At 41.4% G+C, this 21,570-nt stretch overlaps 1 protein-coding gene across 6 annotated transcripts in view; it reads left to right on the top strand.

Annotated features, from left to right (window-relative positions):
* LOC308079287 (uncharacterized protein) overlaps positions 1-21,570 on the top strand; it is a 49,912-nt gene that overhangs the window by 11,875 nt on the left and 16,467 nt on the right. For 3 of the 6 annotated variants that reach the window (XM_080420690.1, XM_080420688.1, XM_080420689.1), the window contains exons 5-14: positions 126-158; positions 2,225-2,305; positions 6,540-6,626; positions 9,252-9,284; positions 12,295-12,375; positions 13,832-13,912; positions 17,000-17,240; positions 17,559-17,617; positions 17,807-19,760; positions 20,483-20,647. In XM_080420690.1, coding sequence (XP_080276816.1) covers positions 126-158; positions 2,225-2,305; positions 6,540-6,626; positions 9,252-9,284; positions 12,295-12,375; positions 13,832-13,912; positions 17,000-17,240; positions 17,559-17,617; positions 17,807-19,760; positions 20,483-20,647 — 2,815 coding nt within the window. The remainder of the gene's footprint in view (positions 1-125; positions 159-2,224; positions 2,306-6,539; positions 6,627-9,251; positions 9,285-12,294; positions 12,376-13,831; positions 13,913-16,999; positions 17,241-17,558; positions 17,618-17,806; positions 19,761-20,482; positions 20,648-21,570) is intronic. The other 3 variants (XM_080420692.1, XM_080420691.1, XM_080420693.1) reach the window with 3 other exon arrangements.

Raw genomic sequence — 21,570 nt, 5'->3', positions numbered from 1 at the left:
CGTCCTGTTAAAGGGAATTATCCTTATCCCTAGAGCACTACTGATCTTTTATCCACTTTTGTTGCTATTTGAACACCGAGCTGAATCCTAAGCTGTTCATTTAAACATTGTTTTATTTCTTGCAGAACAACCTAAAGGAGCAGCTAGATCTGTCTCAGGTGAGTGCTGTTTAAAGTAGGTTGACTCTAAATAGACAATTCAATTAGGTGTAGACCTGCAAGTGTTGTTTTACTGAAGGGGCTACCGGGGCTTAACACTCTCACCGCCAGGCCCGTAGCCTACGGGCCGATAAATCCAACGGTAAAGCGCCGATCCCGTAGCCTACGGGCTGTGGTGCTTTTTCCTTTTTTTCAAAAAAAAAACCTTTTTTCAATTTTCTAGTACAGCACATTTCATTGTAACACCACCGGAAACGGAATTATTCAGGATCACGTTTTGCCGGTCCCGTAGGCCTCCATTCTAAAGCGCACACTGAAACGCCATTTTCTTCGATTGTAGTTTTTCTCCTCGCTGATCACTGTTTAACATAAACCGTTCTAACTACAACATGGCGGCTCCGTTTGACACGTGGTTTGGACTGGTAGACGCAGGGAGATCTCCGCGATGTTTACAAACAGTGCACAGATCAATCTTAAGGATTTTAACGAGGTCTATGGCGACGTGAAAAAAACAAAAAACAACAATAAAACGTTGGCACTGGTGAGTACATTATGAGATTAACCTCTGGCGGTCAATGTGTTAAGCCCTCCGGCACACTGTGGTCAAAAGCATAAGAGGGGGAAAAAGAGACCATGGTCACGTTTCACAAAGGCAGAATTAAATAATCCTGGATGTAAGACAAATCCAGGTTTGACAAAGTCTGCTCAGTGCAGCCTGTTTATTCTGTTCCACGAACACCAAGCCAGGCTGAGAAGGAGAGACTTTGTCAAGCCAACGTCTTCCCCAGTAGACCATGTGGTGGAGCACAGATTTACTGATCCTGAAATGGAGAAGAAGTGCTTACGAAGCTTATAAAATAAATACTGATGCTGTAATAAAACGGAGAGGATATTTTGGGAGGCAATAGTGGATAGAATGAATGTGTAAGTAGGCCTACCCCCAAAATATAGGCTACATGTACTAACCACTGCTATTAACTTAAACTTCACAATGAAATCATCATATACATCCTCCTATCCTCCTATAATTTGACAAACCTCTGTGGTGGGTGGGTGGTCGGTCGACGGTGGTGAGACCAAAGCTGTGTGCCCGGTTCCCCTCAGTGGCTGGAGCAATTGATCTGAATTTGCACACAGCCATTTGTGCAATACATCTAGTACAGTTCCTATTCCTGTGCCTAGCCTAACTCCAGTGATTCTGGCATGCAGTTATATATTCCACAAATAGGCCCAGCAAAATAGATCGCCCATGAATATGGTTTCACATAGTCTGACTTCACAAATAATTAGCATAAAATGGTCACAATGTTTAATGGTATTTTTAGAATCTTTCAAAAAGTTTTTTCTTTTTTTTAATAGCCGATCTACATGCTCATAAGCTGTCATGAAGAGGTTTTGCAGCCAATATATATTTTCTTCTATTTGATGTACAATAACGTACATAGGGCAAGTTGTAATTTAATGGCAATGTGTGTACCTGTGTTATTTTAATGCAGGCTAGTAAAAATAAGGCAACATAAACACATGATAATGGAATAAATGTGAAAAACCCATTGGTTTGTTGACAGACTGATTGCTTAATTAACAGTAAAGGCAACAGGATGAGTTAAACCTGGCTGTTAGCCTGGTCCGGACCAGGCTAACTTCACAGAATAAGTCTCCATGGTAACTAATGTAATATTGCTTTCATGAAACCGAGTCATGGCTAAGCCAAGATAAATTCATCCAGGATAGCTGATAAATCCTGGGTTAATCTGCTATCTAGGTTTTATGAAACGGGCCCCATGTTTGTGGTCATCGTCAAAACATGTTTAATTATGTAGCCACTCAACGGAAGATCCATACTTCTTATGTTCAGATATACAGGTATATCTTCATTACCATTACTACAAGAGCACCACACATTATTATATTGTAGTTGTCTTTCCTGCTGCAGATAAACTGTCTGTACACAACGGGTATTACCTCGCTAAAACACAAATGTAATCCATTTAATATCAGGATCATCACTGACTGTAGAACCAGGTTTCTTATTCAAGTCTGTTGTGTTTTCATGACAACAATAGTTGTAACATCAGACCAGCATGAAGCTGCTGACCCACCAAGTTCAACTTCAACTTCAACAACGAGAGTGTCTAAAACCGAAGGTGAGCTGACACTATGAATATATATGTTCAATAAAGCTGCACCTTTACCTGTTTTCTGTAGTGTAGTATAGTATATAGTGTTTCACATACTGTTAAAAATTGTATATACATGCCATATACATGTTCTACGTCATATTAAAACAGATTTAACATTCCGTTCATAAGATAACTTTCCATCCATATATTGTCGTACTGTCGTGCTAGTCCAGTAGCTTAACCCCATATTTTTACATTATCGAAACAAAGCGGATACAAGTGATATGAGGCTTCTTTAGGACCTACTGATGGATTCTAGCCTTGGGTACCAAACTTTATTTTGAAAATTATCCATACAATTATCAATATATCAATATCCATAAAAAAACAGGCCGATAAACTTTTTGGCCTATAACTCTTGAACCGTAGGTCATAGCAGCAACACTCTTTTTCCCTGGACTCCTTGGATCATGACGCAACTTCCCATATATGTCCCGCCCCTTTTCTGATTTCAAGATTTTCCGCCATTTTGTGTTATGGTCAAAACACATATTTTGCTATTAGTCCTACAAATTTGGTCCAAAACTCACACGAATCGGCACACACTCTGCCTTTGGTCATGTGATCAAGATGTATGAGTCAGATTTTTCATATTCCCTTCCTATTGGCTACGATTGGCTTCTGAAATTTGTAGGAGGGTCAGTTTGGAAAAAAATGCCACAAATCATGAACACAGCGTCCTATCTGTCCCAAATTTGTATCATTGAGGGGCCACTAATAAACGCAGAGCCAATGAGATTTCACTTCCACCCATAGGGGGCGCAACAAATTCTACAAATATCACTGTTTTTGCACCAAATTAAGTGCAAATGGTCTTGTGAGTCAAACATTTGCAATTGCAAAGTGGTGAACAGTCCACTTTGGATTTGCCAAATTTGCAGGTGGAACAGTCCCCTTTACAAGAGCATTTGATCAGCTCTCTGCATGCTCTGGAGACTTCTGGAATTGTCATCCAAACTGGCACCCATGCCTCCGATTCCTTGGTCCATCCATACTCATGTGGGGAAGGAATAACTTGTTCTGTTTGTAGGCTGGTCGCCCAGATGCCTGCTTGATACACTGCCCCTTAACATGTTGAAGTAGTGCATCTTGGGTGGGTGGCAGTTTCTCCATCAACCTATTCCCATGACAGAAGAGTTATTTTCTAGTCTGGTTGATGGAGCTCAAAGGACTGGATTTGTCATACAGGATAACCGTCAGTCTCTCAAGCTTCTGGAACTGCTGACTGTCAACATTCAGCAGCTGGAAGGGATGTTTGGCCACACTGACAAGTATCTCTGTGACATCATCATGGGCTTGCCAGGCATGCCAAGCTGACTTCTTACCCTTACTGTGAAAAGCAGATGTTGTGTCACAACCTGACAATGCATAGAACATAGGCAGAGCATGAGATTTTGTCTCCCCCAGAAATGTACACATGTTGTTGATGTGGTAAAGTCTGTATTTTTTGCCCATGCCAAAATCCACCCAGATGTCAGCCAAAGGTTGAATCGTAACTAAATCATGGAACAAGCCTGCAAGGATCGCTATGACATCAGTGTCCACAGTACGCACTAGGATAGTTTTTGCTTCTTGCTTCAGTGCATGCCGTACATGAACCAGAATCCTGGTGTCTGCCTCCTCATGATTGCAACAGGTTATGGTACTACTGGAACAAAAAAAACGACACAGCTTGCCCTGATGTGACAGACACAGCTTTGGATGGTGGCCAGTTGAACTTTTCTGTTCTGGAAGTCAAAAAGGCAAACAGCTCCCTCTTATTTGTTTGGTCACGAAGAAAATCCATCCAATTGCCTGGTAGCTTTGTCTGACCTGACACTTTCCTGCGAACACCTTGTCCTCTCTTTTCGTTGGTGGACTCCTTCAAACTATCTGGGATATATGTGTCCCATACAACATCCAACTGCTTGGTTTCCTGCAGCTGCTTCAGCAGATAAAAGGGATGAAAACGTCATCTTCATACTCATCAAATGTTTTTTATCTGAACCCAATTACAGGCAAACAGTATGGAATATCAAAAGCCTGTTGGACGGTCATTGTCACATGACTCACAAGACCATTAATTTGGTGCAAAAACAGTGATATTTGTAGAATTTGTTGTGCCCCCTATGGGTGGAAGTGAAATCGCACTGGCTCTGCGTTTATTAATAGCCCCTCAATGATAAACATTTGGGACAGATAGGATGTTGTGTTCATGATTTGTGCCATTTTTGCCAAACGGACCCTCCCACAAATTGCAGAAGCCAATCGTAGCCAATCCGAAGGGAATATAAAAAATCTGACTGATAAATCTTGATCACATGACCAAAGACAAAGAGTGTGTGCCGATTAGTGTGAGTTTTGGACCAAATTTGTAGGAGTAATAGCAAAATATGTGTTTTGAAGATCACGCAAAATGGCAGAAAATCTTGAAATCGGAAATGTGGCACTTTTATCCGCTTTGTTTCGGTTATCTTGTTAAGCTATCCCACTATGCTTGTTGTCTATTAGATAGGTTAGGTAGGTAGGTAGGTCAAAGTGTGCTGCTTATTATTTTGACGTTGATACAATCTTCCTTAAAGTAATACTAGGTAACGTTTTCAAAGTTAAATTGTATATCTTTTGTGAGTGGCAAAAGTTTCACAACACCCACTCCATGAATTTCACCCCCTTTTATTTATATATTTTCTATTGAACGGTGACGGGGGGGAAAATGACGTCATCTGGCCGGAAAACGGAGGCGGAATTGCACTGGTTTCCTGTTTGGCCAGGAACTACCGCAACGGTTTCCTGTTTGGCCAGGAACTACCGCGCTAATAACAAAAAGGAACCTCACGCTGATTTTAAGAGAATGTAGGATTGGAAGATCGAAAAAGAACAGAAAAAGAAAGCACAGCTTATGGTAACTAATGCTCCACTGGCTAAGAGAAACGATCCGCAGATAGTATAAAACAATTAAAAGAACGCTTTTTGAAACGCTTCCGGCTTCCGGTGAAAACAAATGGAATTCTGGGTAATCGAGGACTACGGAAATTGTATGCAGTGACGGTAGTGACCAGCAGAGGTTGCTAAAAATCGTTATTTGTGAATCTGCATTGTACAACTTTAAGTCCTTGAAAAAATATCCAGGTTTGTTCCACGTTGAATGTATTTTTCCTGGTTTTATAAGTTATTACAAAACGTGTGAAACTGCGTGCTGTCTTTTAAATTCTATAATAAAATGAACAGTACCGTATATCCATAGGTTATGTATGTGTGATGTCAGGTCATCATCCCCACAAACAGACCTCTAGAAGGCTATACAGGTTTATATGGAAGCGCTTCCGTACACGTCACCCATTATCCTTGGAAAGTTATTAGTTTGACATCAAACATACAAGCAATTTTTTTTTAATTAATCAATTATGGATACATGAACACAGAGGATTTTAGTGCTGCCTGCACCGAGGTGCAGATAGGACAGGACAGACAGACAGACAGAGCAAGGCAGGGCGCCTCACGTAGTGCTCAACCAAGTAGGATACGAGCGTGAGATTTGATTCATCTGAAGTGCCCACGGGATAAACGGTTCTTTCAGTAATTCCTTTTAACAGGTCGTTCATGAAAGTCCTTGCGGTCTTGTTTCCAATGAGAACCTGTGAGCAATTAGGGGTTAAGAGTCTTGCTCAGGGACAAATTTCATTTCGTCAACACATATGCTGACCTGGCCTGGAATCGAACCTGGGGCAACCCCCTGGCTCCCTAGGCGGACTCACTAACCACTCAGAATGTTCCCAAAGACATCTGGTCCGGACCAGGCAAACTTCACAGAATAAATCTCCATGGTAACTAATGTAGCATTGCTTTCATCAAACCCAGTCATGGATAAACATACCATGATAACTGGCTACGTTAATCTGGTGAGATAATCGGTTTCATGAAACCTATTCATGGATAAGCCAAGATAAATTCATCCAGTATAGCTGATAAATCCTGGGTTAATCTGCTATAGCCACTCAACAGAAGATCTATTCTTCTTATGTTCAGATATACAGGTATATCTTCATTACCATTACTACAAGAGCACCACACATTATTATATTGTAGTTGTCTTTCCTGCTGCAGATAAACTCTATTACCTCGCTTAAACACAAATGTAATCAGTTTGATATCAGGATCATTACTGACTGTAGAATCAGGTTTCTTATTCAAGTCTGTTGTGTTTTCATGACAACAATAGTTGTAACATCAGACCAGCATGAAGCTGCTGACCCTCCAAGTTCAACTTTAACTTCAACTTCGACAACGAGAGTGTCTAAAACCGAAGGTGAGCTGACACTATGAATATATATGTTCCAAAAGCTGTACCTTTACCTGTTTTCTGTAGCATAGTATAGTATATGTTTCACATACTGTTAAACAGGGCCATATACATGTCCTACATCATATTAAAACAGATCTAACATTCCATTCTATAAGATAACTTTCTATCCATAAATTGTTGTACTGGAAAGCTTGTTGTCTGATAGATAGATAGATAGATAGATAGATCCCTCAGGGTCTAACACCTACTCACCAACCCAGCTGGATAGCAGCAGGGACACCATTGTCTTTCAGGGACACCATTGTCTTTTAAATGTCGATTAGCTTTGCTTTGGCTACACAACATGTAATCACTCACAGCTCACAGGAAAGCTTTATTTGTTTGAGACAGAAAGAAGGTAAATAATAATATCTTACCAGAAAATGTTGTCAAAGTGTGCTGCTTTCTCAATTATATTTCTCAAAGTATTCACTAGATTTATATACTCAAAGGCTGCACTCAAATAGCTCAATTTCTCTATTGAGCTATTTAAATTGTCCTCGTTTCATTGGTTTATTGCAAACAGCCGACAGTTTGTGAATGTTGCCAATAAATCTAATTCGCAGTGGGGCTGAATCATTTCAAGTGCAACTGTATATTCAATACATAAGTCTAGAGCATCTTTACGTATATAAGATAGTGCAGCCTTTGAGTATATAAGTCTAGTGAATACTTTGAGAATATAAATCTAGTGCAGCCTTTGAGTATATAAGTCTAGTGAATACTTTGAGAATATAAATCTAGTGCAGCCTTTGAGTATATAAGTCTAGTGAATACTTTGAGAATATAAATCTAGTGCAGCCTTTGAGTATATAAGTCTAGTGAATACTTTGAGAATATAAATCTAGTGCATTCTTTGAGTATATAAGTCTAGTGAATACTTTGAGAATATAAATCTAGTGCAGCCTTTGAGTATATAAGTCTAGTGAATACTTTGAGAATATAAATCTAGTGCAGCCTTTGGGTATATAAGTCTAGTGAATACTTTGAGAATATAAATCTAGTTTAGTCTTTGAGTATATAAGTCTAGTGAATACTTTGAGAATATAAATCTAGTGCAGCCTTTGAGTATATAAGTCTAGTGAATACTTTGAGAATATAAATCTAGTGCATTCTTTGAGTATATAAGTCTAGTGAATACTTTGAGAATATAAATCTAGTGCAGCCTTTGAGTATATAAGTCTAGTGAATACTTTGAGAATATAAATCTAGTGCAGCCTTTGGGTATATAAGTCTAGTGAATACTTTGAGAATATAAATCTAGTGCAGTCTTTGAGTATATAAGTCTAGTGAATACTTTCAGAATATAAATCTAGTGCAGCCTTTGAGTATATAAGTCTTGTGAATACTTTGAGAATATAAATCTAGTGCAGCCTTTGGGTATATAAGTCTAGTGAATAATTTGAGAATATAAATCTAGTGCAGTCTTTGAGTATATAAGTCTAGTGAATACTTTCAGAATATAAATCTAGTGCAGCCTTTGAGTATATAAATCTAGTGAATACTTTGAGAATATAAATCTAGTGCAGTCTTCGAGTATATAAGTCTAGTGCACTGTCACACCCCAGGTTGGGTGAGGGTAGTGTGTACCCTTTTGTACTCTCAAGTACAACTAGACATGTTCTTTAAGGATGGCAAGAGGCACGCAGAAGGCAAGTTTGAACACGGTTTCTTTCCCCCAAAGTGTCAGTGTACAAAGTGGCAAAACAAAGGAGACCAAATCGTCTGCAACAGAAAATAAAGAAATATTCAAAAACATATAACTTCAAATAATCCAAATACAAAACAATGTAAATTCAATTCAAGTATTATTATAATAAAAATAAAATACAATAAATGATCTAATTATATAATAATTATATATAATAGCAAATAACAAATAAACAATCAATAAGTAAATACAGTCACAAAATAACAGACCTCCTTAGAGACTCGAAACCTCCTCAAAGCTGAACACCTCTCCCAGCAGACAACAGACTGACAGAGAGTGAGCAGCTCACCTTTATATAGCCCCATGGCCCCTCCCACCAGAACGAACCAAATAATTAGGGGGATTTCTGATACTGTCACCAGTGTTCCTCTTCAACACCTCTGTTACAAAACCTTGTCCTCAGACAAGATGGTTTGGCCCAAATTGGCATGATCAGTGATTACAGGTGTGTCTCCTGACAACCCTATAAATAGGCCTGAACCCCACCCTGACTCTTTTAGGATCCAGTGAAGAGCCATGGTGAGAGAGAATGATTTGTTTGCAGTTGAATGAATAACATTAAACTCTGCTTTTGGTGGTCTCTGTTTGTCCATACAACCTACCAATTGTGCACCATTGGTAGGCCATGTGTCAAAACAGTGACAGTGTGTGGTCACACTGTCACATGCACATTGAGGGAATTATGGTGAAAGGGTTTGCAGGTGAATTTACAGTCAGTAGTGTAAATAGTAATGGAACTCTGGACATAATCTTCGTACTTTGGTTTGTTTCACAGTGTTCCTATAGAGCACTATTGATCTTTGATCCACTTTTGTTGCTATTTGAACACCGAGCTTAATCCTAAACTGTTCATTTAAACATTGTTTTATTTCTTGCAGAACCACCTAAAGGAGCAGCTAGATCTGTCTCAGGTGAGTGCTGTTTAAAGTAGGTTGACTCTAAATAGACAATTCAATTAGGTGTAGACCTGCAAGTGTTGTTTTACTGAAGGGGCTACCGGAGCTTAAGCCCGGGCCCGTTTCACAAAGGCAGAATTAAATTAATTAATTAAGACAAATCCTGGTTTGACAAAGTCTGCTGAGTGCAGCCTGGTTTATTCTGTTCCACGAACACCAAGCCAGGCTGAGAAGGAGAGACTTTGTCAAGCCAGACTTTGTCAAGCCAACGTCTTCCCCAGTAGACAATGTGGTGGAGCTGATTTACTGATCCTGAAATGGAGAAGAAGTAAACTAAATACTGCTGCTTTAATAAAACAGAGAGGATATTTTGGGAGGCAATAGTGGATAGACTGAATGTGTAAGTAGGCCTACCCCCAAAATATAGGCTACATGTACTTAGCCTCGCGTAGCCAGACTATATCACTGCGTGGATATGAGTCTGGTGCTTCTATGAGGACGTTTTTTTCAAAGGGGGCGGGATCAAAACAATGACTCTCGACGCAATTGGTTAGACCTACAAACCAACTACCAATTACACTTCTCCCATATTTGAATACTGGGCCCTGATTGGTTACCCTCGTCTTCTGGAGCAGGAAATGGATTCTCTATGGAGCGGTGCCAGGAGGGACAGCGAGTGCATTTTCCGGCAGCGGCAGCTTCCGCGGAGCTGCCGGCGGCGCCAGCTTTGGGAGTGTGCTGCGTTTGTGTAACGCAGTCCCCACCAATATTATTTACGATTCTGTGCCTATCGGTACATAACTCGGACGGCGCTTAGTCGACTAGTAGACCATCGGCCGGTCGTCGCGGGTACTCGCGCCTGGAGGCGCTCGGGCGCGACTCCTTGGCCTCAAGGTCTACTGAGTCGGCGCGCCTCCGTCATGGTCCAAAACTATACTTTATCGGCGGAAAAAATAAGTTGACTGCGGCTCCTCCACCGGCAGTTCCGCGACTGCCGCTCCTCCACCGGCAGTTCCGCGGCAGTTCCGCTGCTCCGCCGGCAGCTGCCGCTCCACCGCCGGCAGTCACTGCCGGGAGCTGCCACTCCTCCACCGGCAGTTCCGCGGCAGTTCCGCGGCTGCTGCCGCTGCCGGAGAATGCACTCGCTCCTTCTGGGTGCCAGACCCAAATCACAGAGTGCATTTTTTTTTTTGCACTGGCAGATTGGTCTGGTACCAGGCTAACATGTACTAACCACTGCTATTAACTTAAACTTCATAATGAAATCGTCATATAAATACATTTAATTAATGTAACAGAATTCTTCATACTCACTGTAAACATAATAATGTAGCAATCAGTAACAGTAACATTTAGTAAAGTATACATTTTTACAAAAAAAATATAAACGGGAAGTATTTGATTCTCCTTAAAGGTTTAATGACATTCACTTTTACACCACATTCAAAGTCTTTGTCCTGGTCCTTCAAAAGTGTACAAAAAGTTTTAAGTGAAAATTCCATTCCAGTGATCAATGGCAGGTGTTTTTCTCTCACATTTCTGAAGCCTTTTCAACTGCAATGAAAAAAGAAATCTTTGCCTGCGGGTGTCGCTGGTGAGGGATTTTGCCTGTCAATCATCGCCTCTGCTCCGCCCCCCCCAAAGGAAAGGATAGGGGAGGGGAGGGAGAGGAGGAGAGTGGGCGGGATTATTCGACAGTGACCTCACTGTCGAAGGGCCAAGCTCAGATTACTTTTCAGGCTAATTATTCAGAAAACCCCAGACCACAGAAAATCCACTGAATGTTTTAAGTTCAGTTTTTTTGGGTGTAATTGAGGTCATAAAACCCCAAATAAAACATTGAAAATAAAAAAAGTGAAAATGAATGTCATGATACCTTTAACCACTTAACCGCCCTGCAAACTTATTCTGGGGGAAACTTATCCAAAAATAGCCGATCTACAAGCTCACAACGTGTCGCGTTGTGAGCTTGTAGATCGGCTAGATCGGCTGTAGGTGTAAAGTGTAAAAAGAGCGTACCAAGTAGGCAACAGTTGTAAGGTGTGTTTTACTAACAATAGAGGGTTTAAGTGGTTAAGATTACTATGTTTCCTAAATTATATTGAATTGCATGCTTTTAAAAATAAAAGGACAAAGATCAAGCCTAGTTTTGTATAAATCTATTTGAATAGATTACTCCAACGTTCACAGTACCAAACATTCATTACATTTAGTGTCATCTCTGCAACGCTCAATATTGTACTTACTGCACGAGCATGCATCCATTTGTGTCTCCACACATTCATAAGTCAATCCAAATGAACAAATTAAGTAATCCAATAACTCATCAGGATAGATCAATAAAGAATCCATAGTCCAGATAATAATCTGACAGAAGATAATCCACAACTCAGCAGATTATTAACTCATTGATAGATAGTGCCTAGCCTAACTCCAGTGATTGTGACATGCAGTTATATATTCCACAAATAGGCCCAGCAAAATAGATCACCCATGAATATGGTTTCACATAGTCTGACTTCACAAATAAATAGTATAAAATGGTCACAATGTTTAACAGCATTTTTAGAATCTAGAAGCTTACAAGCTGTCATGAAGAGGTTTTGCAGTCTATATATATTTTTCTTCTATTTGATGTACAATGAAGTATATAGGGCAAGTTGTAATTTATGTACCTGTGTTATTTTAATGCAGGCTAGTAAAACTAAGGCAACATAAACACATAATAATAGAATAAGTGTGAAAACCCCATGTTATTAGATTGATTTCTTAATGAACAGTAAATGCAACCTGAGTAAAACTTCACAGAATAAATCTCCATGGTAACTAATGTAATAATGCTTTCGTGATTCATGGATAAACATAAACCGATTCATGGATAAACATATAAATATGGATTATTGGCTAAGTTAAACGGGTAATACCTTGCTAAAACACAAATGTAATCCATTTGATATCAGGATCATTACTGACTGTAGAACCAGGTTTCTTATACAAGTCTGTTATGTTTTCATGACAACAATAGTTGTAACATCAGACCAGCATGAAGCTGCTGACCCTCCAAGTTCAACTTCAACTTCGACAACGAGAGTGTCTAAAACCGAAGGTGAGCTGACACTATGAATATACATGTTCAATAAAGCTGTACCTTGATGTTTTCTGTAGTGTAGTATACTGTAGCATATAGTGTTTCACATACTGTTAAAAATAGTATATACATGATGCCATATACATGTTCTACATCATATTAAAACAGATTTAATATTCCGTTCATAAGATAACTTTCCATCCATATATTGTTGTACTGGAAAGCTTGTTGTCTATTAGATAGGTTAGGTAGGCAGGTAGATAGATGGATGGATGGATGGATGGATGGATGGGTCAAAGTGTGCTGCTTATTTTGACGTTGATACAATCTTCCTTAAGTCCTTGACAAAATATCCAGGTATGTTCCACGTTGAATGTATTTTCCTGGTTTTATAAGTTATTATAAAACGTGTGAAACTGTGCGTGCTGTGTTTTAAATTCTATAATAAAATGAACAGTACCGTATATCCATAGGTTATGTATGTGATGTCACGTCATCATCCCCACAAACAGACCTCTAGAAGGCTATACAGGTTTATATGGAAGCGCTTCCGTACACGTCACCCATTATCCTTGGAAAGTTATTAGTTTGATATCAAACATACAAGCAATTTTTTTTTTATGGATTAATTATGGATACATGAACACAGAGGATTTTAGTGCTGAGTGCACCGAGATGCACACAGGACAGACAGGACAGACAGACAGACAGACAGACAGACAGACAGACATGAATGAAGTTATCAAAGTTGAGAGAAGCCATTTGTAGGGGTTGGAGTTATTTTAAACACATTTTAGTTTTTATTTAGAGCGAGAGAGAGAGAGTTAGCGATGTTCAGTGTGCCTCACGTAGTGCTCAACCAAGTAGGATACGAGCATGAGATTTGATTTATCTGAAGTGCACAACGGGATAAACGGTTCTTTCAGTAGCATTGGAGTTGACAGTGAAACAGTGAAACAACACCTTATTTTTGTGTGACAAAGCAGCTACACACAATGGATTAAAATGTTCCCAAAGACATCTGGTCCGGACCAGGCAAACTTCACAGAATAAATCTCCATGGTAACTAATGTAGCATTACTTTCATGAAACCCAGTCATGGATAAACATACCATGATAACTGGCTACGTTAATCTGGCGAGATAACTCAGGTTTCATGAAACCGATTCATGGCTAAACCAAGATAAATTCATCCAGGATAGCTGATAAATCCTGGGTTCATCTGCTATAGTCACTCAACAGAAGATCTATTCTTCTTATGTTCAGATATACAGGTATATCTTCATTACCATTACTACAAGAGCACCACACATTATTATATTGTAGTTGTCTTTCCTGCTGCAGATAAACTGTCTGTACACACCGGGTAATACCTCGCTAAAACACAAATGTAATCAGTTTGATATCAGGATCATTACTGACTGTAGAACCAGGTTTCTTATTCAAGTCTGTTGTGTTTTCATGACAACAATAGTTGTAACATCAGACCAGCATGAAGCTGTTGACCCTCCAAGTTCAACTTCAACTTCGACAACGAGAGTGTCTAAAACCGAAGGTGAGCTGACACTATGAATATACATGTTCAATAAAGCTGTACCTTTACCAGTTTTCTGTAGTGTAGTATAGTATATAGTGTTTCACATACTGTTAAAAATAGTATATACATACCACAAGTTCTACATCATATTAAAACAGATTTAATATTCCGTTCATAAGATAACTTTCCATCCATATATTGTCGTACTGTCGTGCTTGTTGTCTATTAGATAGGTTAGGTAGGCAGATAGATAGATAGATAGATTGATAGATAGATAGGTCGATTCTTCCATAAGTCCTTGACAAAATATCCAGGGTTGTTCCATGTTGAATGTACTTTTCCTGGTTTTATAAGTTATTACAAAACATGTGAAACTGTGCGTGCTGTCTTTTAAATTCTATAATAAAATGAACAGTACCGTATATCCATAGGTTATGTATGTGATGTCACGTCATCATCCCCACAAACAGACCTCTAGAAGGCTATACAGGTTTATATGGAAGCGCTTCCGTACACGTCACCCATTATCCTTGGAAAGTTATTAGTTTGACATCAAACATACGGCAAAATTTCATCTCAAGTTAATTATGGATAAATTAACACAGAGGATTTTAGTGCTGCGGGACGGGGAGCCTTCTGAGAAGTTCTGGAGCAGTTTATTGACTTCAAAATGTCAGAAACAGCCGGGCCGACCGCTGTGTCAAGAATGAAAACATCAGTGAAACTACGAAGCGGTCATCATGCTACAAAGTCAGAGCTACCGACACAAAGGACATGCAAGTGTCACACAGTTAGACCCCGGATCTCCACAACCTCCCCATTGATGGTGCTGGGGACCTCTTGGGCGTGCGGTAGTCCACCACCATCTCTCCTTTGTCTTGCTAGCATAGAGCCGGAGGTGGTTAGCCTCGCTCCACTACACAGAGTCCTTCTCATCAGTGTGGTCACCTGTGATGCAGCTGACCACACAGCGTCATCAGAGAACTTCTGAAGGTGACACGTTATGGAGTTGAAGAAGTCAGATGTGTAGAGGGTGAACAGGAAGGGTGACAGCACTGTGCCCTGGGGAGCACCCTATTCCAATGATGAAATTGTATGAACAAACAACTAGTAGGCTATTGTTTAGCCCATTTAAATTAGATAGGCCTATACAAACCCTTGCTAATTTTCCATTAATTGAGGGATGTAAATGTCTATGCATTTTAAAAGAGAATGTTAGGAAAGGTGTTTTAATATTGTAGCGACCCTGGGTGCCAGCGTGGGTGACGTTGAGAGCGTTGACTCTGCAGGGACCATGTGGAGCACACTCAGGTCCAGTGGTCTGTTGGGAGTGCGGCCGGCACATACGCTGGAGGTGCTCTGCCGCATGCCAGGCACGGGGAAACACCTCAGGGTCTGCATGGACAGGGAAATGCGGACCCCCATTCTCAGCGCGCCCCCAACTTTGCCAGTCCAGGCCTTCTGTCCAGTACGAGGAACCCAGCTTCGCCAGCACAGCTACCGCCTTCCTATCTTTGTCTGCCAGCAGGAGGAGGGTGGAGGGGCTGCATTCCCCACCAGAAGCAGAACACAGCGGTACACTACCTGTCGTGTTGGGGTGTTGTTTTAAATCTATGCATGTGCCTCCTGTTCAATAGGTTCTTGCACGGCATGCAAGGCTGTCCCATGAGCAATGCAACCCAGTATACTAGCTCAGTTAATGTGGTGTCTTTGTTGCTCTGAAGGCTGTTTTTTTAATCATTTCGATGCCATTGCTAGAGGATGAAGACTTTTGTGCGGGGGGGAAGTGTAGCGACCCTGTTGGGAATTTTGGTGTACTCGATTTTCAGGCCGCTATGTGGCCTTCAAACCTAGTCCTATGTTGCACTGATAAGAGCAATGGTCACAGAAGTTTGGCCATTTGAAGTGTTAAACACTGCTATAACACGACCACTTCCTGGTAAAACCGGAAGTGAACAGATCCACTTCCGGGTTGCACCATTGAACTCCACACCCCTCAGAGAGTGGGTGAAGTGTCTAGGGAATCCGACAAAAAGGAAGTGGTATTTTTTTTTTTTTAATTTGGAAGTCTGTGGGACCACCCACCAAGTTTTAAGCATTTAGTATACTGGGAACTGGAGTTATGGCTGTTTAAACATCAGCCAATTAGAACACAGAGGGGGTGGGGCATCAGACAATTACAGCCCGTCCCTATTGGCCGTCTAAGAGCACCCACAAGTTTGGGGCCTTTAACATGCTGGGAACTGGAGTAATGGCTGTTTAAAGGCCAGCCAATAGGAACAAAGAGAGGGTGGGGCTTCAGCAATTACAGCCTGTCCCTATTGGCCATCTAAGAGCAACTACCAAGTTTGGGGCATTTAGCATGCTGGGAACTGGATTTATGGCTCCCAGCCAATGGGAACACAGAGGGGGCGGACCAATGGTGCGCCTGTGGTTCCTGGTGTGGCTATTCTGATGGCAGACCCCTGACCAGTGTTGGTCCCAAGTTTGGTGCGGATCGGAGCAACGGTGTGCCTCGCATGTTACGTTTGTGATCCACCCTAGGCAATTTTATTTTATTTCTGATTTTTTTTTTGTGTTGTCACTGCTGTCATATCCTACTGACTCACCTGCTAGTGAGGAGCCTCCACCAGGAGAACGTAGAGCCTTTGTCATACTCCTCCCGCCCAACACTCCCTACTGACTGTAGGAGTACGTGCAATGACCGATATCACCCTCCACCCAGCTTCCCTCTCCCGAACACAGACCAATTGTGTTCGTATAGACGGCCGGATGCACGACGGTGGATTCGGACCCTCAACCTCAGTGGCTCTGGGCAATTTTAATATAGGATTGCACTCTTGGTGTTGCCAGACTGTAGGGTGGGACTTCCAGGGGAAGTGACGTGTGTTGAACATAGGTTGGAGAGTGTTGTTACATTCTGTACATCTACGAACCTGTTAAACCTAGCGTAACCTACCTGATAAAGTTCATGTTGGATAATAAAGCCGATGCATCTAACCCGTAACTACGTCTCTTCCTACTGTCATTTGGGGATTGTTACAATAATATGTTTCACCCACATAGTCTCACCCACAACTTAATGTTCATTCCACTTATCTTCAGGGAAACACTTTGTTGACCAACACCGGTGTTCCCTGATTGACAAAGTGAAAATGGTCAATCCCATCCTGGATCTGCTCCTTGAGAAGGGTGTCATCACCAAAGAGGGCTACGATAATGTGAGGTCTAAGTCCACCACTCAGGAGATGATGAGGGAACTCGATACACTCCTGAACTCCAGCAAAGCCAAAGACATTTTCCTCAAAGGTCTAGAAGAACATGAGAATCTTCTTCTTGATGATCTGTAAGTAATTAACATTTACATTCATCTTCAGGCCAAACATTGTTTAGTACAATCAAATGTTCAGTATCATGTATCATTCTTTTCCAAGAGACCCACACTTCAATCAATGTATTCATACAGTAATTCTTACAAATATGAATTATTTCAACCAGAATTTCCATGTACTTTTTATGTTTGTCATTGTGATGCTAACTTTTGCATGTGAAGTGATCTTCAAGAGACAAAAACAAAATGTATTTTGTATTTATTATTTTTTTCACTTACATTATTTTTAGTATTTGGGATTTGTATATTTATCAAATTGTTTGCATTTCACAGCAGGGACACTAAGCCTTTTCCTCCACTACAACCCAAAGGAGCAGCTGTATCTGTCTCAGGTCAGTGCTGTTTAAACATCACCTCTGTTTTCCAAACAATATTGTTAAAATCTCGAGCCTATCAACAATGAGAATGCTAGACATGGTTTATTGTGTTGTTGGTAGAGCTCTGGTAGGTCCTGAAAGTCTGATAGATCGCTTTCTTTCTGGGAAAAGATGTTAAAGAATTGCTTAATTTGTTCATTACAGATTTGTTGGTGAAAATAGCAGGGCATCACATTACTGACTATGAAGGCAAGCTTCAAGATAAGATGGGCAAGACATATCTGCGTGTAAAACTGGACGATGACCTCAAGATAAAGTTTGAAGACGTCTATGTCCCTCTCTACAACATAAACACCAGTTTCAAAGACATGCACAAACATCATGAGGTCAGACAGATGGAGATGAATAAGGCAGGACTGGAAAAAACCCTCGAACTCAGTGACATATTTAAAGACCCTTCTGGAATAAACGAAAGAACAGTCCTGACCGTTGGTGTCGCAGGTATTGGCAAAACCTTCCTCGTACACAAATATATATATGACTGGACCAAGGAATGTTTTCCACAAGACCCCCATCTCTTGTTCCCATTCAAGTTCCGCCAGTTAAACCTTCTCGAGGGAGAAAGCTTTTGTTTGGCAAAGCTAATTCACAAATGCATCGAGGAAACCAACTGCATTGAGGAAGAAGCTCTTAATGAAATCTTCAACACATTGCAGGAGTCAGACAACTACAACAAAAGTCCCTTCAAAGTGACGTTTGTGTTTGATGGGCTCGATGAAAACCGGCTCCGGATGCATTTCACTAAAGATGACCTCTCAGACCAAGTCACCAAGTCGGATCAAGTCACCGAATCCTTCCCAGTGGAGGTACTGCTGGTAAACCTAATCAAGGGGAAACTGCTTCCCTCTGCTCACATCTGGATAACCTCACGACCTGCAGCAGTCGATCAGATCCCTGAGGACTTTGTTGACAGGATGACAGAAGTACGAGGGTTTATCAGAGATGACCAGAAGGAGGAGTACTTCAAGAAGAGGTTCATGGAGATCTTCGGTGATGAGAACCAAGCCAGCTCAATGACCAGCTTAATCATGTCACATATCAAGAAATCAAAGACCCTCTCCGCCATGTGTGAAATCCCAGTCTTCTGTTGGATCATTGCTGTTGTTGTGCAGCACAGAACAATGACAGACAAGCTGCCTGAGACCCTGGTTGAGCTGTACTGTGAATTCCTGATAGTTCAGACAAAGAGGAAGCAGAAGAAATATGGTAAATCAGATGAGACAAACAAAGAGAAGCTCATAAAGGCCGAAAGAAAGGTTCTTTTGAAGCTGGGCAGGCTGGCGTTTGACCAACTGGTCAAGGATAATATCCTGTTCTACCAGAAAGACCTGGAAGCCTGTGGTCTTGATGTGAACAAAGACTTGCTGAACTCAGGCATGTGCACATCGTTCTTCAGAGCAGACGGTGCTTGCTTCCACAAAACTGTCTACTGCTTTGTTCACCTGAGCATCCAAGAGTTTCTGGCTGCAGTCTACCTGTACCACTGTTTCACACAGAGGAACAAGAGGCTATGGCACCACTGGTTCAAAAAAGGGAACATGGAGGTACTGAAGACATTCCTGAAAGATGACAATCCTAACAGTGACAGTTCAGACAGCGACAGTTCAGACAGTGACAGTTCAGACTGTTTCAGGTCCCTCTCTGACTTCCTGAAGGCAGCTATGAAAAAAGCTCTGAAGAGTGAAAGTGGCCATCTGGACCTCTTTGTCCGCTTCCTTCATGGTCTCTCATTGGAGTCCAACCAGAGTCTGTTAGGAGGCCTGCTGCGTCAGAAAGAGAACGGTCCAAAGGAGATCCAGAGAGCCATCAACAACCTGAAGGAGATGAATGATGACAACATCTCTCCTGAAAGATGTATCAACATCTTCCAGTGTTTGATGGAGATGAAGGACCATTCATTAAGTCAGGGGATCCAACAGTACCTGGAGTCAGAGAACAGATCAGGGAAGGAACTCTCTGAGACCCAGTGTTCAGCTCTGGCCACCATGCTGCAGATGTCAGAGGAGATTCTGGATGAGTTGGACCTGGACACATACAACACATCAAAGAAGGGGCGATGGAGACTGGTCCCAGCTGTGAGGAACGTCAGAAAGGCTCGGTTAGTTTTCTTATTTGTTTTGTTTTGTTTGCCATTTCAGAATACAAACATACTTCTCCCTAACACTCGCTACAGCCTATGACCACCTTTTCTGACCAAAACACACGTGCCCGCAGATGCACTGCTGTGCACGACACGTGTGTGCCCACAAGACTGCATATCAAATCAAGCGGTGTGACTGTGAATGCCTGGGTGATTTGCATGCATACTAACGCTGTCTAGTCTAGCATGCAGCTTTGTTGTTGGTACTTAAAGAAATAATAGACAGCAGTTAACGCAATTTAACCCGTCAACACTCCGTCACTCCAAACAATGATATTAACATGGTTCCAACCAGAGTAATGGGGGGGCAATTTCACCTCTTTGTGGTCTGTGCTTGTCTTTATATGGAATAATTACAACAACAACTGAACATGGACAGGTAGCTAGCCTATAAATATATACTGCTGAAAACGTAACCTGAGTTTCAGAATAGCTTTTGAGTGAAGGATCAAATGCATTTCAGATGCTGATTAAGTGTCATGCTGACACACACACACACACACACACACACACACACACACACACACACACACACACACACACACCTACATTTATAGCTTGTAAAACTATCGTTGATTTTGTTTCCCCACCCACTGACATGCATTCTATTATCCTTGACAGTGAACAGGGTCAAAGTTATTTTGATCTTCTCTGATTTTACATTTAATATGTATTTACAGACTTGTTGGCTGTAACCTCAGTGAGACACACTGTGAAGTTGTGGCTTCAGCTCTCAGCTCTAATCCTTCACATTTAAAAGAACTGGACCTGAGTTACAACAAACTTTCACTGGAGCTGCTGTGCGCTGGATTGAAGAGTCCACATTGTTGTCTAGAGATTCTCAGGTCAGATTCATTCAACAGTTATACATTTTTTATACAGTTCTGTTTTATTATGTGAATAATGATGAAGTGTACTGACCACAGTTTGTAAAGCCATGTTGAGATACACGTGTCCACTGAGAACTACTTTTGAGTTGAGGAGCGCCATGGATATCATGTCCATAGTGGATATTATGTCCATAGTGATCCATAGTGGATATCATGTCCATAGTGGATATCATGTCCATAGCACTCACATGCAGCGTGTATTGACACCGCAACATTCAAACTGCTCAAATTGTTCAAATGTCCTGATCTATGTTATAAGACCAAATAGTTTAGCTGAAACAATGTAAACATGGACTTCTCATGGTTGTGGTAACGATTCAATGTCGGTTTGTAAATCACCGGCTTGTCAGACACAGCCAGGAGGATCAATAGAGCCTTTACGGGGCGGCAGTGGCTCAGGGGTAGAGTGGCCGGGTAGAGTGAACTGGAAAATCGCAAGATTCCCAGTTCGATCCCGGGCTGGGGCGCTCCCCTAGAGTTAGTGTCGAAGTGTCCTTGAGCAACACGCTGAACCCCTAATTGCTCCCGATGAGCAGGTTGGTGCCCTGCATGGTTCCCTCCGCCATCGGTGTATGAATGTGTGTGTGAATGGGTTAATGGCACAATCAATGTAAAGCGCTTCGGATAGAAGCGCTATATAAATGCACCATTTTACAAAGGTTGAACTGTTTCAAGCTTGAAGCGCCCAGGGTGCTGTGCCAAAAACTCGTTGGGAGCGCTGAAGCGATATGCTTGGGCGCTAGGAAGAAGAGCACACCAGTGTGTCTTTACCATAGAAATACATAGCAGACTGGTGCTGCCAGCTCAAAAGGTACTCTCTGTGGACACGGGCCTCACCTCCTCATTATTCTGACAGAAAGTCCAGGATCCAGCTGCAC

Source organism: Gymnoscopelus braueri, assembly GCF_963280865.1.
Source record: "Gymnoscopelus braueri genome assembly, chromosome: 23".
In the NCBI taxonomy this organism is placed as follows: domain Eukaryota; kingdom Metazoa; phylum Chordata; class Actinopteri; order Myctophiformes; family Myctophidae; genus Gymnoscopelus; species Gymnoscopelus braueri.
The sequence above is the reverse complement of the archived record's forward strand: the minus strand, read 5'-3'. Positions and strand labels throughout refer to the sequence as shown.